Source organism: Hyperoodon ampullatus, assembly GCF_949752795.1.
Source record: "Hyperoodon ampullatus genome assembly, chromosome: 14".
Lineage (NCBI taxonomy): Eukaryota > Metazoa > Chordata > Mammalia > Artiodactyla > Ziphiidae > Hyperoodon > Hyperoodon ampullatus.
In genome coordinates, this window is record NC_136927.1 from 33,885,223 (window position 1) to 33,901,671 (window position 16,449).

The 16,449-nt window shown below is 39.8% G+C and overlaps 1 protein-coding gene across 2 annotated transcripts in view; it reads right to left on the bottom strand.

Moving 5' to 3' along the window:
- The window catches only part of PARN (poly(A)-specific ribonuclease), a 160,248-nt gene that overhangs the window by 98,776 nt on the left and 45,023 nt on the right, over nt 1–16,449 (bottom strand). For both annotated transcript variants that reach the window (XM_079720022.1, XM_079720021.1), the window contains 3 exons: nt 5,966–6,021; nt 4,670–4,756; nt 1,041–1,115 (listed from right to left, as the gene is read on the bottom strand). In XM_079720022.1, the coding sequence (XP_079576148.1) occupies nt 1,041–1,115; nt 4,670–4,756; nt 5,966–6,021 (218 nt within the window). The remainder of the gene's footprint in view (nt 1–1,040; nt 1,116–4,669; nt 4,757–5,965; nt 6,022–16,449) is intronic.

The following is a 16,449-nucleotide window of genomic DNA, read 5'->3' on the forward strand; positions in this document are numbered from 1 at the left end:
GCTAAATAACCATAATAAAAGTTCATAGTGATGTCAAGCTTTATAAACATAATCATTTCATGCAGTCCTCATAATAACCCTAAAAAATCCATAACATCATCCTCAGTTTATAGAGATAAGCAGAAGCTTGTCAGGATTAAATACCGTGTCCAAGGTCACACAGCCAAAGGTAGTGTAGTAATATGACTCCAGAGCCTAAACTTTTCATTTCTATAACATAGCATATATTCCTGCAATGGTTATATAATTTTTTTAAATACCAAAAATACTCTGACCTGAATTTGTGTATTTGTAGAAATTTTCATATAATTGCTCATATAGCTACATTATCAGAGTTATATAGTTTTAGTCTGTGGCACTTCATTTAATAAAAAGAAAAATTACATTATTAAGCACCAGGGAACTTGAAATCTGTCTGAAGAAGCAGCTTAACAATATATATTTTCTTCAATATTTAACTCAATAGCTTTTCATCCTAAGAAAATAGACTGTTTTGTGATGGTTAATATCAAAATCATTTAGGGTCCAACAATAAGAGAGGTAGCATTACACCTTTTTACAATCCTAATTTAGAAGCAGATAAAATATCTTTCAGTTTATTTGTTCGTAAAACAAGTATTTGACACAAGTTTAATGGAATAAATAAACCACAAAAAATTATAAATAAATGAGAAAAGTACAGAGGCAAACAGGTCAATACAGGGATCACCTTTTGGTGTCTGTCCCCTATTCCTCTCAATTTGCTATTTCTAACCCTCAAATAGTAAACATACAAATCATTTCAGAAAAAGGGCAATGGGAAAGGAATAGAAAAGTAAAAAGTATATGATATAGTGTATATAAGGAATCAATACATTTGTCTTATTTTCTCATCTACATATGATACTTACTAATTATTTCCTTTATTTTAGAGACAAGCTCAAAACAAACCGGGCAGCAACGCTTGTGAATCAGCTGACTGAACCCACAGCGTTTAGACAGGGAAGTGGGCAAGCTCCCACTTTTCATTAATACACAAAACAAAGGTCCAAAAGACTTACCAATTGGTACTTGTTCAGGTTGGCTGAGAGAAACAAATGCTGATGTGTCATTGATCCAGGATATCTGAATGTTACCTGTAACAGTGAATTAAAAGTAAGCATTTAACTATTTAGATAGCTATCAGATTCCATTTGTACATCTGATATATTTCAGAATATCCATCAATTTAAAGAGAGATGAGGTGCTAGTTTAAAATTTGATCAAAATCTCAGCACTACAGAGAACTAAAACTTAAATTTACCACTGAAGCTATTTCAGTTAAAACTTCAAGAAAGGGGCTTTCCCTGGTGGCTCAGTGATTAAGAATCTGCCTGCCAGTGCAGGGGACACGGGTTTGAGCCCTGGTCCGGGAAGATCCCACATGCCACAGAGCAACTAAGCCCATGTGCCACAACTACTGAGCCCATGTGCCACAACTACTGAAGCCCACGCACCTAGAGCCCGTGCTCCACAACAAAGAGAAGCCACCACAATGAGAAGCCCGCACACCACAATGAAGAGTAGCCCCTGCTCACCGCAACTGGAGAAAGCCAGCACACAGCAACGAAGACCCAACGCAGCCAAAAATAAATTTTAAAAAAACTTCAAGAAAACAGACAAACCAGGAAAAAAGAAGCAGCTTTAAAAATTTGTTTTAAAAACAAAAGATAGATCCTTCTGGATTAAATCCTGAGGCAGTTTATCATTCAACCCAATCTCATGCCAGGGCTGGAGACATTTTTCCAATCAAGATCACTAACAGGGAGTTCCCTGGTGGTCTAGTGGTTAGGATTTGGCACTTTCACTGCCGTGGCCTGGGTTCAATCCCCGGTCAGAGAACTGAGATCCCGCAAGCTGTGCAGTCAGGCCAAAATAAAAAAACAAACAAAAACTAATGAACACCTAAATAAATGAAGGAATATACCAGTTTCATGTACTAAAAGACTCAAAATCCATGAACCTGGTATATTAAAAAAAAAAAGATCACTAATAAAAATCAGAGACCACGTATGATAAAAAAAAAAAAAGCCCAACTATTTCTTTTTAGAGATTCAAACTCTGAAAATTATGAATGGGGAACATGAAATGAATCAATGTAGCAAGAAATAAGAAAAATTCAATGATGATCTCAAGGTCAGGTAAAGAAACCGGGTAAAGAAAACAGGTAGGGGATGGAGGACGAGGTAAAGAAGGCATCGGAGAGAGGAAACCAAGACAGACTAATAGAGAAAAGAAAAACACAGAGGAACAGAAAGCAGTATAGTAAACAAAATGATTTTCACATACAGAGACAAGTCCTCAATAAAGGCAAAATGCGGGACTTCCCTGGTGGTCCAGTGGTTAAGAATCTGGCTTCCAATGCAGGAGACACGGGTTCAATCCCTGGTCAGGGAACTAAGATCCCACATGCCGCAGGGCAACTGAGCCCGCACACAGCAACTACTGAGCCCGCAAGCCACAACTACAGAGCCCATGCACTCTGAAGCCTGCGCGCCACACTAGAGAGAAGCCCACACTGCAACGAAGAGCCTGCATGGAAGATCCCACATGCCACAACTAAGACCTGATATAGCCAAAAATTTTAAAAAATAAATATGAAAAAAAATAATGTGTGTCATTAATTACCAAAAAAAAAAAAAAAAAAAAAGCGAAACGCATCAGAATGGAATGCAGGAGACCTGAAGAGAGGCAGGAGAGGAACAGTGGGGCAGGGAGCTGGAGAAAAGGAAGGGAAAGCAGAGATCTATCTGTTACCACTCTTCCTAAAAAAATACAGAAAACTAGAATTTTTAAAAATGGGTAAACATCACCAGAACTTAGCAATGAAAAAAATCTTTTAATATCTACTAAAGTTTTCAAAGGCTAGGAATACTTGAAAACTGTTTTGTTTCTCCACCACAGGAAAAAACTCTCACTTCCTGCTGCACAGTGGGGTGCCGGACTTTCTCAATTATAAAATTTACTTACTATTATTTCCTTACCTCTCTACCCTGTATGTTTTTTAGATAAATAATAATATTTAACATTTCATAAGTAGTTACTATATGCCACATACTATTCTGAATGCCTCCCATGGATCAACTCATTTAATCTTCATGACATGCCTATGAAATAGGTGGTATCATCATCAACAACATCATCTCCGAGAAGGAAACACAGATACAGAGAGGTTACCTGTTCAATATCACACAGCTAATCTTTTTTTAATTAAAATGAAAAAAATTCTACTCAGAGCATTCTGCTTAATTTAGCTAATTAAAGTTTGACTAAATCGGGGTAAAAGCAATACAGAATGGGAAACAACATAAAAAGCTTTACAAAGAAATGAGCTGTAAAATTCAACTGCATTTAAATTAAAAAGCAGGACTAGGGGCTTCCCTGGTGGCACAGTGGCTAAGAATCCACCTGTCAATGCAGGGGACATGGGTTCGAGCCCTGGTCTGGGAAGATCCCACATGCCGCGGGGCAACTAAGCCCGTGTGCCACAACTACTGAAGCCCGCATGCCTAGAGCCCGTGCTCTGCAACAAGAGAAGCCACCACAATGAGAAGTCCGTGCACCGCAACGAAGACCCAACTCAGCCAAAAAAAAAAAAAAAGAAAAAAAAATCAGGACTAGAATTTCAGAAGTCATTTAGACTATCTGCAAAGATTAGGATAACTTTCCAGAAACATACCTACGTTCACTTACTTTCCTGAAAATTAAGTGCATAACGTTTTGTACTTATAAAAGCTAATATATGCTTATTTTAGGAAATACAGAAAAGCATAAACAGGAAGAAAACAATCCTATCTGAAACATTCAGTGATAAGAGCATGATGTTTCCTTTCAGTTTGATTTCTACACAAAGTTTAAAAAAAATGTTAGTTATACAGGAATCCTACTTTGTATCTGCTTTTTACTATAAATGTTAAAATATAAACACTTTACCATCTTTTAACAAACTCTTCAACTCTTTTTAAGATGGCTACATACTAGTCTGTTGGGGAGACACATAAACATTCACTGAACATTCTTATTATTGGACATTTAGGTTTCTGCTGCCTCCACTTTATTCACAAATTTCCAAAGACAATAGCTTAAATACTTTATTTGTTAAAATAAAGAGACATTGCTGAAGACTTACAATCAGAATGGCCTTTATAAACCCTAATCAGAAGACTGTTCAATTTAACCTAATTGCCTGACCTGATAAAAAGGTAACAGAAGAACAGCCCTACCTCATACATATCACATATCTTTGTCCTCTCAAACATCTGTGCTTGTCTGCCTGGACTATTCGATGTCAAGCAGCAACTGCCTGCCCTTATGAAACAGACATTCTCTCTGAATTTAATCTTAAAAACAATTTATCCTTAGCCCAGACTTATTTCCCATGGTTGGCAGTAAGGGGCAGTCATAGTAACTGTATCTTGCTTTCCATGGATTAACAATAGCACTCTATTGCGGGATGCTAGCAAAGTTCCTCAGATCACATTAGCACAAAGACAGCAGCATATCAAACTCCAGAAATGCCATGAGTGAGATTAAAACCTTGCCTATTAATCCTTGTTTATGCCCAAGCTAAAGCCATCTGTATACCTTTGACCATCTAGACCAAAAGAGGAGCAGGATCCTAGAAGTACAGCTGTACTTATGCTTTACTTACCAAAGGCACTGAAAAGCTGGTAAAGGTCACTGGTTTTCCATTCTTTGGGGAATGTCACATGGAGGACATGATCACGTTTAGGCTGCACTACAAGACAAATTTTTGATGAAAGGCTGATAGCTGAAAAGTGGACAACAGATCAGTGGTTCTTTGAGGAAACTAAGCCCTGGCTAACTTGGGGAATCGTTATGAATGTCTCATGACTACCAAATGACCCCTGAAAGCATTCTTGGGATTGACTGGAAGGACACTGCCATCTGAGCTTAGGCCTTATGCTCTGATACTTTACAGAACCCACAACAATTTGAACCCTAGCAATTCTATGCAGAAACATCTTTGCTCATAAAGTTCCTGGGAAAATTATTTAACGAAAAAAAGAAAAAGACTGCTCTGTTCAAGAAGTTTCACTAAACATTTAACTTTCTCCTTTTAATCTAGTTGTCCATATGTTTATTTAGTTAAAATAATAATAATAATAATAATGCAGTGTCCAAGTTAAATGGACTGTGTTTGAGCAGAGGCAGTCTTGAGTCACAATCTTGTTTTCTAATCCCAGACCCACCACTTAACTGTGCAACTCTAAGCAAGAGACCTAACCACTCCAGCCACTCATGGTTATAAATTGGGGATGATGATATTCAGCTCGTAGAATTGCTGTGAGAATGACAGATTTAAACGTAAGTCTAATATAGAGTGCAACACAGTATGTCCTCAAACTATTATTACAATGATTATTATCATCAAGTACAAAGTGTAGTTCACCCATTTCTCTATGCCTATTGGCATATATTAAGGCAAATAAACCAGGCTAGGAAAACAGCAATGGAAAAGAAAAATCAGAAGAAGAAGCAACCACCTCCACAATAGACTGGCTTTCTGAGGTTTTCAGTGAAAAAAAAAAAAAAAATCCACCCACTAAACTTAAATATATACATACTCAAATAATTGAAAAATAGAAAATGTACTGTTATTGACATGTCTAGCACATCTTAAAATCTATCACATATATACTTATAAAAATTATGAATTTAGAGTTCTGAGTGAAAACGAAGTAATGATGAGAAGACATATTTTTTTAAAATTCAACTCGTATAAACTGGAAAATGTAAGTAAAGAGATGAGTTAATCAAGGCCCAAGGGTAACATTAACTTAAGCATACTATTCATATCAACCACAAAATCACTGGCTATTTTTAAGTGAATAAAGCTCTTTCTTCAGTAATACTTTTCCTGTTATCCCTTCCAGACCACACACTTAAATATGCAGATGCAACGAGAAAATAAAAATTCACTTACAGTCTGGTCCTTCCAAGTTCAGATAGGGGATATCCATGACTCTCATGAGAAATAGCCTACCAAAAGAAAAGAAAAACGGATAATGGACTAACTTCTATTAAAAAAAGACTGATATAGGCATGTTTATTTAGCTAAAAAAAAAAAAAAGATATAGGCATCTATTAAATTCTTTTGTAGAAGCTTCTTAGTTATATTACCCTATTTCTAAAATCATTTTAAAGGGTCTTAAGATTCACTTCACATTTTTCTCTAGGGCTAAATATTTATCACAAATAGAAGAAAAAAACTGGTACCCCCAACACCTACAACAGCTCCTGGCTCTCAGGAGCTACTCAATAAGTATTAGTTAAATGAAAAAAATTCGTAATCAAAGAGTCAAAGAGCTGCCTTGTTGGTCCAGAGAAACAGAGAGAAAACAAGTACTACAGACTGCTAACCACCTTAACCTCCTATGAACAACTGTCCCCACAACTGTAAAGGTAACCCCTATGGACTGGTGTTTTGTGAGCTAAGAATGTGTCACTGATGTCTTTTTTTTTTAACTGAATGCAGTCATTGGATGAATACTAATCTTACTGGGTGAACTGCACGGTCTTAAATAAGTGACCGTCTCAAAAGCTCATGTCATTACTGCCATTTAAAACATATTAAGAGCGCAAAGCAAAATAATCCTTGCTTAAAAAAAAAAAAAACTATCACACGGATATAAACCATAGCAATCATTTATGTGTACTTCCAAAATGGATACAAAGGCACTTTTAAAAGAGTACTTCTAAGTTACAGCTCTCTGTAATGCCATTTGATTTGCTTTTATTTGCATGATTATGGACAAGATATCAGGCATTCTGCTGTTTGTAAGATGATTTTAATGAGCTTTATTTAGATAACATATTGTGCATTTCTGGTAGTGACCGCATTATACAGCAAATTAAAAAGGCAATCCAAGTGCCCAACAAGCAATTAGTTTGGCTTCACTGACCCGCAATTAAGTCACATTATTACCAGGCATTCAAAAGCCAGGCAGGGCATGATCTAGTTTACAAATGGAACCATCAGCATGAATACCACTGTTCGGTTAATGCCAGAAAAAACGAAGTCCTGGTACTCTGTGGTTTGAGAACTTGTTGCCTAGCCTACAATTTAATAAACCAAATCCTATGGCTAAGAAACCAAATTTATTTTTAGTTCACTAATTTAGTCTCAAGTGTACTATTCTGGTTCTGGTAGCTGGTTTACCCAATTTAATGAATACTGCCTGCAATGCCAGAAGACGATGAGACATATAAAGCACCCAGCACACAGTAGGTTCCCCTCGAAAGTAACTGTTATTACTACTGACAACCAGAACCTGAAAAGTTAGTCCTGGGTTATAAGGATCAATATTTTTATGCTTCACATAATTTTCAATTCTCCATCTAGTAAATTTAGAGATGGCTCCCAGCTTTAAAAACCACATCAAGAAAACTTTCAGTAAAAGTTAAAGGAACATATAAAAGTCAAGCACCATAAAAACAATTTAAAATGTGTACCCAAATTTCAACAGAAGAATAAAAGCTGAATCAACAAGATGTTCACTGCTATACAGTCAAATGCACCAATAATCAAAATCAACCTCCAGGTTCAATTTATGTGGGGGTTGGTAAATTACAGTTCATCATTTCAACAGAATATTAAACGATCAAAATTAACTTCAAGATAATTTTCAAAAACTTCAAAACATCAATAACTTGTGGTACAATTTTAATTTTTAAAAAAGCACAAAATTTTATACTATTTTGACAGCTTTGTAAAACACTAATGTCATTAAACCAAAAATAAAAACTACTCCCCACCACCCTGCCCCCCAAAAAAGCCAATCGTTTTGGGAAACTTTGTTTTTAAAAATTCCTTTTAGTACTATTTTTTAAACTTAAAAAAGAAAATAAAGGGACTTCCCTGGTGGCACAGTGGTTAAGAGTCTGCCTGCCAATGCAGGGGACATGGGTTCGATCCCTGGCCCGGGAAGATCCCACACGCCGCGGAGCAACTAAGCCCGTGCACCTCAACTACTGAGCCTGCGCTCTAGAGCCCGCAAGCCACAACTACTGAGCCCGCGTGCCTAGAACCTGTGCTCCGCAACAAAAGAAGCCACCGCGAGGAGAAGCCCACGCACCGCAACAAAGAATAGCCCCCGCTCGCCACAGCTAGAGAAAAGCCCGCGCGCAGCAACGAAGATCCAGCGCAGCCAAAAAAAAGAAAAGAAAATAGAATAAGCAACAAGGTTCTACTGTATAGCACAGGGAACTATACTCAATATCCTGTGATAAACAGTAATGGAAAAGAAAATGAAAAAGAATGTATGTATGTATAACCGAGTCACTCTGCTGTACAGCAGTAATTAACACATTGTAATTCAACTATACTTCAATGAAAAATAAATTTAAAAAAAAAAAGAAAGAAAGAAAATAGAGGCTACCAGAACCAAGAGGTCCAGGGGAAATAACCAGAGATGTTCTTAGAGAAAGTCTAATTGAAAATGCTAGTAGAATCAATCTTGTGTACCCTATGCACTACTTCACCTGCTGTGGGGGAGACAAATACAAAGTGAAATCACAAGGTTGAGTCTGCAATTGCTTTATTTCTTTTTAAAATACTGTTTTCCTCCTAAGATCATGTGGCCTCAACAAGTTTAGAAAACCTACTGTCCCATAAATACAAACAAGGATGACAGTTAAAAAGCAGACGTTCCCAATTCTCTCACCATGCAAATATTTTAAAAAGAATTTTTTTAAGATATCTTTTGTCAAGCATTACACTGGCTCTTTGTTCTCTAATATTTCATCTGGATTTTAAGTATCATTTCTCCTTAAACTAAGTAAAAATTTATTCTCAGTGAAAACACTCAAGAAGATTTTTTTAAGTTAGTTAATCCTACACTATCTTGTTTGCTTACTCAATACTTTAACTAAATAGAAACCCCTTTCAAATTTCAGATGAATTATATTAATAGCCCTTCTCACTCATTCCCTATGCCTCCACCTTCATGCCTGGGCTTTAGAGAGAAGTGAATCGCCCCAAACCCTGGAAGAACATGAAAACCAATTCTGTGTGTGACTTGGCAGACTGCACCCCATACAATTGGGAAACCAATTCTAAAACTGTAGCTGAGTGTCTGTGGAACAGAACCAAAGTAAATGCGCCAGGACCTCCCTGCCCCCTTAGGTCAGACGGTTTGCAAGCCACTGCTCTGGTAGCACCCCTGCCCTCTTGAGGGAAAATTAAAACATTTCATTGCATGCATGCCTCATACAAACTGGCTGTCAAAAGGCCTACACTGACTCCCTAGAGTGATTTGATAAAATACCTCACGTGTAGATCATCTGACTGGACAATTTTCATTTTAATATATAAAGAAATGCACTAGGCAAGCAGAAATGCTGATAAACACATGAAAGGATGTTCCTTCCCTGTGACTGTACTGAAGAACAGTTTCTTTCAAGAGGCCTTTCATCTGCAGATATCAAAAACACATTCGGACCAAGGCTTGCATGAAACGTTATTTCTGTTTCAGTGATGATTCAAGACGGCTGTAATTTGGTAAAGACACTCAAGGCTGTGTGGGGCCCTTGCCACGTTCCTGCAAGTTTCCTTGTGAAACATTATTTTAGCACTTATTCTCCAAAGGACTGACATGAACTCTGTCAAAGACTAAAATTAAAATCCCCATTTGATACAAGGGCCAATTTTACACCAGGATTCTATCCTGGTAAACTACATGACTCAAGTTCATATTCTAGATGCTATGACACAAATTTTACTCTTTTTGGCATTTGTCAGTTTTTTAATGTTCTATGATAACACTGGTAATGCTGTTTATCTCGGCTTTCAAACATGTCTAGAAAGATCCAAGGGTAGAACACAGCATACTCGGGGTCATTCACTCAGCAGGCTGGGTGAATTCAGCTCAGCCTCTTTAACAGGCTACACAGAATAGGCTGTGTACAATGGCTTTATGTCCCAAACAGCTACCCACCTCTGCTGCCCATATGCTGCATGGCACTCATGAAAAGCCATCTGCTAACATTCTTTTCTGACCAGGGTGATATGACACTGTGACCTAGACTGTGTAAGAAGGCCCATAGTCACAGAAGAATTTCATTTCAGACATAAAGCTCCTTAGGAGCCTAGAACCTTGAGCACTTATCAAAATGTGCTTCCCTAGTCCCCAGATCGGCATCTGGACAGATATGTAAATTCCTAAGCCCCACCTACGCCCTACTGACTCAGAATCTGGGAACTGAAATCACTGGGTTCACAGAAAAAGAGTACGTTCAAGGCTGTGTTAATTGCCATTCATGATGATTCATTGGTCAGCTGGATAATAATGACTTGTGTCAACTTGTCCAAAAAAGTATTAGTCTTAATGATTTGTTTACAGTAAATCATTTTGGATTAGAAAAACACAAAACGATTACAACAAACACCAAGGACTACCTCAAAATCCAGGAAGCAATAACATAAGGCTTCCACCACTCCTGGAAACCAGGAGCTGAACTGTGGCATGCAACTAGGTTCTCTGCAAGAGATAAATTGGGGAAAATTATTGCTGACAGCTGTTTTTCTCATTTTTAAGAAGAAAGTAAAAAAAAAAGATTACTTAAACTACCTTCTTGGCAACTCACTGGCAAAAGTCCAACCCTTTCTGTGACTTGGCCACAAATCAGCACCTCCAGCATCACAAACTTTAACCACTAAAGCAGCACCTAAGGCTGGCCAACATTGGAAGGAGGAACACTCACATACATACAAAGAATCAGATGTCTCCAAGCTTATCAAAATTCTCCGACCTTACCAACAAGTTTCAGAGCCAGATTCTGGCAACCACAAAACACACTGAGCAGCTCAAAAGAAGTACACTAAGATCAAACGTTATTCTTTGATGACACAATAGCTTGCCTTGGACTATGGCTTATCTGAACCATTCCCTAGTTGTCCAGTGAATAAAAAAGGATTGCAAAACAGTGCCAGTATTAACCCATTTTATGCAGCTGTGCTCAAGAAAGCAAAAAGGGCAAAGGTGATATTCAAAAATGCACACAGGGGTACTTCCCTGGCGGTCCAGTGGTTAAGACTCCGTGCTTCCACTGCAGGGGGTGCAGATTTGATCCCGGGAACTAAGATCTTGCATGCCGTGGGGCATAAATAAATAAATAAATAAATAAAGTGCTATGGAAAAGAAGTGGCTGGATATATCCTTTGGAAAAAAAATGCACACAGGAAGTCCTGAAGGTCAATCAGGAATACTTTGCACGTAGGCTCAATCCTCGGGGAATCGAAAAGATCATTACAGCTTGTTAAAATTCTGCATGACCGAGTCTATGTGTAAGGCCAATAATTCTATTCAGAAATGAAATAAAATATTTAATTTTGCTCCTGCAGCAGCATGCTTTCCAATGCTGTCAACTGATGGCAGAGAAAGACAGTGAATCAGTGAGGTGCACTGAGGGCCACTTTAAGAAGCAACTGGCAGAAAAACCAGTAATGCCCAGGGCAGTGCAGTGGACGTGCATCTGACAAAAGGCCCAACACAAAGGTTAGGTTATAAGTGGACAATGATATATCCACCTGACAAACCACCGAAGGCCAGTGACATGATGCTGCTAACCACTAGTTTTACTGTCTTCTGTAAAATCCTTTACTGTATTTTTTTAAGTTACAAAATTATATAAATAGTACAACTCAATAAATGAAATAGAGATAGAAAACACACTAGTAGGAAATAACACTAAAATGACAGCTTTTTTTTTTTTTTTTCTTTTTGGCTGGTGGAATTACGAGTGGGTAATTTGTGTTTCAGTCAGGAAAAATATATATTACTTTTTTAAAGGATAAAGTCCCTGACTAAAATAACAGTATTTATTATGGCACATTCAGCCTCATTTGATCCTCTGGTGTCTGGAGGACAGGCAGGCATCAGTCCTGTCATACAAGGAATGAGGAAGCAGGTTTTCCCAAGTCCAGTGGCTCACGCTTGGCCATCATGGGAGCAGAGGCAGACTCAGACCCAAAGCTTCCCACTACAAGCCCTACACTAAAGGCTCTTGCCTTCTCTCTGCTGGGTACCTACTCCCATCGGGCTTTAACCTGAGCTACTTCCAAAGCCTCCATGTGAAACAGTGAGCCTGCTGTCCATGGGGTTTTTTGGTAATCCTTTAAGATCTGATTAAATTATAGCTTTGTGTGATGGGGCAGAGTCCAGATACAAGAAATGATGTTGCTGTCTGAGAAGAGCTCTGGGTACACTGAGGAAGGCAACTAGGATGACCGAGCAGAGAAGAGAGCCATATAGGCACAGGTCAAAAGGACAACCTTCCCATGTTTGCAGTGCAGAAAGAGCTGCTATCTGGGCTACCTGGGCATCAGGCCTTCCAGTCACACCTGCCCCCACATACCATGATCACCATCAGGAAAGCCAGTGCATCAGCACATCTCAGGGTTGAGCGAGACACTGAGGAATCTGAATGCTTATTTTACGTAGGTCAGATTTGTACACATACACACAGGCCTGAATGATCTAGAAGGATGTCTGATGTTATGGCATGTCTTCATAAAGGAGAACAGTGTTTATTCTGGTGTCTTGCCTGAGCAAAAGGAAAATCCTCCAGCCTCCAAGCTTCCCATTCTTCCATCTAGAAACTCAGTATTTCAATAAATGAGTAAAAATTTGCATTTGCTCATCTGCTTTCATCAAGACTACACTTCTCTTCCTAAAAAGCTTTACCTCAAAAAAAAAAGAGATTTCCAAGTAAAACTGCAGTCCTTTTATACCACTGAAGACTGGAATACAGAAATGTCGAGTAAAATCTAATCTCAACACAATTTAAGCGGTGAATTAATTTGTACCTCACCCGAAGTCCCAAGCCTTCCAAAAGAAAATTGAAACCTTTAACGACTGCCAGCTCTACTGTACTTGCAAATGGTCTTGGTATTTCCTTCAGGGCACAGCAGTAAAAGCACTTCATAAGAACCTTGTATGCAAGGGCTCATCATTATACATATTTATGCGCTATAAAAAATTGATTTTATCATCCAGGGTAGGAAGCATGCAGACATCTCTCACAAAATAAGCTCATTTGTTTTGCTCACTAAAGCTCTCGTGTAAAATAAGAGGGCAACCGCTGGCTACAGGAGCGTTACTGGGGCACCAGCTATTTCCATTTCACGCGGGGGGTGGGGCGCATGCAATTTCCATCTAGCCACTTGATGTTTTGACAAATACAACATTACCCGACATTTGTCCCGAAGCCAACTTATGTCCCTTCTCAAGCAGAGAAATAACGCAAGCAACAAGGAAGGGGGAAAGAAAGGAAAGAAGAAAGAAAGAAAGAAAACCAGCAGCTCATGTAAACAGTCTCCATCAAATGAACCATATCAAAGTACATCAAATAAAAGTGTTAAACTAAACCTTGTACAAAGGCAACGTCCGCAGGGCCTGTAAAACAGCAGATCGTAAAATGTCAGAGGAAACCAGTCCCCCACAATCCAAGGGTCAAAGTCAATGTCTTTTAGAATCACTGCTCAAGCCAAACACAGAAAGAAATCTTTCAAAGATACTAGCATTATCTCTTAAGAAAATGTGCCACTAACCGTAGAACTATGTCTTTTAGAGACTGTTGCCGTGGAGGAAGAATCCATTCCCAGCTGCGGACAGACCTGGGTTATCCCTGACTGTGGTTTCTGGGGCCCTCAGCAGATGGCCTCAGCTCTCAAATGGGGACACTATTACCTACCCCCTCAGGGCTGCTGTCAGAAATTACAGTCAATGTGGGTGAAATCCTCTGAACCGTGGAAGATGTTCATTGGAGAAGATATTTGTTAGCTAGTCTAAATTTCTTAGAGTACAGCTAACCTTTTTTAAAAAAATATTTATTTATTCATTTATTTGGTTGCACCAGGTCTTGGTTGCGGCAGTCAGGCTCCTTTGTTGCAGCTCCCCGGCTCCTTAGTTGCGGCATGTGAACTCTTAGTTGTGGCATGCATGTGGGATCTAGTTCCCTGACCAGAGATTGAACCCAGGCCCCCAGCATTGGGAGCGTGGAGTCTTATCCACTGCACCAGCAGGAAGTCCCTCACTGCTAACCCTTGAATTGTATAAATTAACTATTAAATAGTCTTGGAAATAACTATTACCTACTTGTTCATAGCCAGGGCCAAAGCAAGGCAAGGAATACCTAAGAATGCTGACTTCACTAATGTCTATTCAGTGGGCCTCCAAAAAGATATATCCACATTCTAATTCCCAGAACCTGTGAACACTGCCTCATTTGGACAAAGGATCTTAGCAGATATAACTAGAAATTAGGTTAAGGACCTTAAGATGAGGACATATCCTGAACTATCCAAGTGGACCCTAAACGCCATCACAACTGTCCTTATAAGAGAAAGGTAGAGGGAGACAGGACACACAAAGAGGGGGAGGCAATGGGACAATGGAGGCAGAGATTGGAGTGATGCGGCCGCAAGCCAAGGAGGGCCAGCAGTCACCAGATGCTAGAGAGACAGAGCCTCTGGAAGGAGCACAGCCGTACCTATACCTTGATTTCAAACTTCTGGCCTCCAGAACTGTGAAAGAATAAATTCTGTTGTTTTAAGGCACCTACCAAGCTTGCAGTGATTTTTTACAGGAATCATAGGAAACTAATATGATATCCTGCCATGGAGGAGGCAAGCTGTTTAAACAAATATCCAGGGATTGATTTTTTTAACCTCAACAAATTATTTGTTTATCGTTACGATAAACAAGTTATTAAGCCAGAGGGATGTGTACTTTAAAGCAACCAGAGCAAATACAAGGCTAGAACGGGCCCACATGTGGACAGCTCCTGGGGGCCCACAGGGCTGGCATGCCAAGTAGAGGTATGTGGAGTGGGTGCCCTTTAAGGTTTCTCTAAAAAGTAGCCTTTTGACAAAGCCACGGTAGCAGCTTGCCTAATAAATCTTTTGGCAAACAAGACTGCAAGGCAGAAATTAGATAAGGCAAAATCAGCTTGAGGCAAGCACCCCCTTCCCTGGAGAAGTCAACAACTAGTTTGGAAACACGTACTAAGTTCCCAGTCTTGAAAAGCCCCACACTAAAGGCTTCAGGATATTATAATGTGCCCCTAGACTTGCCTTGTCTTTCACCTTTATGAAAATCAGTGTACTAACTTTCAGGGCAATCAAACCAAGCCAGTCCTTGGAGATTCTTTCCATCCTAGTAATTTGGGAAACCCAAAGTAAAATGAACATGAGTTGGGGCAAAATAAAGGACTTTGGTTAAGGGATATGAGGATAAAATACACCCTGCGTACCAGGGAAAAATACATTCGGTAAACTAGGGTGCAACTGGTTTCAAGTCTTCCAGAATCTGGGAGGCTGCTCTAAGCGTTCGTTAACAGTGTGATTTTTACTCTTCATGGCACCTGACTCCAAAATTTGCACAATTTGGAAGAGGTTGAGAATGGACTCCGCTTCTATTAAAAGGCTTACTCCCTAGACTCTTAATAATTAAGAAGCAGCATCCAGGGACTTCCCTGGTGGCTCAGTAGTTAAGAATCCTCCTGCAGGGGCTTCCCTGGTGGCGCAGTGGTTGAGAGTCCGCCTGCCGATGCAGGGGACACGGGTTCATGCCCCAGTCCGGGAGGATCCCACATGCCGCGGAGCGGCTAGGCCCGTGAGCCATGGCCACTGGGCCTGCGCGTCCGGAGCCCGTGCTCCGGAATGGGAGAGGCCACAGCAGTGAGAGGCCTGCGTAATGCAAAAAAAAAAAAAAAGAATCCTCCTGCCAATGCAGAGGACACGGGTTCGATCCCTGGTCCGGGAAGATCCCACATGCTGCGGAGCAACTAAGCCCATGAGCCACTACTGAGCATGCATTCTAGAGCCCGTGAGCCACAACTACTGAGCCCACGTGCCGCAACTGCTGAAACCCACATTCCTAAAGCCCGTGTTCCACAAGAGAAGCCACCGCAATGAGAAGCCGGCGCACTGAAACGAAGAGTAGGCCCCACTCGCCGCAACTTGAGAAAGCGCGCATGCAGCAATGAAGACCCAACACAGCCAAAAACAGTAAATAGATAGATAGATAGATAGGTAGTCAGATAGAAGCAATGGGATAATTTTTTTTTTTTTTTAAAAAGAAGCAGCGTCCACAACAGTTCTAACTGGTTTAGGATGAGTGATGAGCTACGTTCCCTATCCCTGGTTCAAGACCCATTTTTGGTAGAACCGAGGGGACAGAGGACATTGCTCCTGTACTCAAGCACCATTAACATAAAATTAAAGGACAGCAAATACCGAGTTCTTGGGAAAGCCAGCCCATCGGAAAGGAAGGGTCCCATAATCGGCACTGCTATTATTCGCCTCCATTCTGCCTCCCCTGACCTCCTTGCTCTGTCATGACCGGGGGTTCCTGGGGAAAAGGATGTGCTCAACACAAATGCTCCTGGTGGCAGAGGAATGGAGAA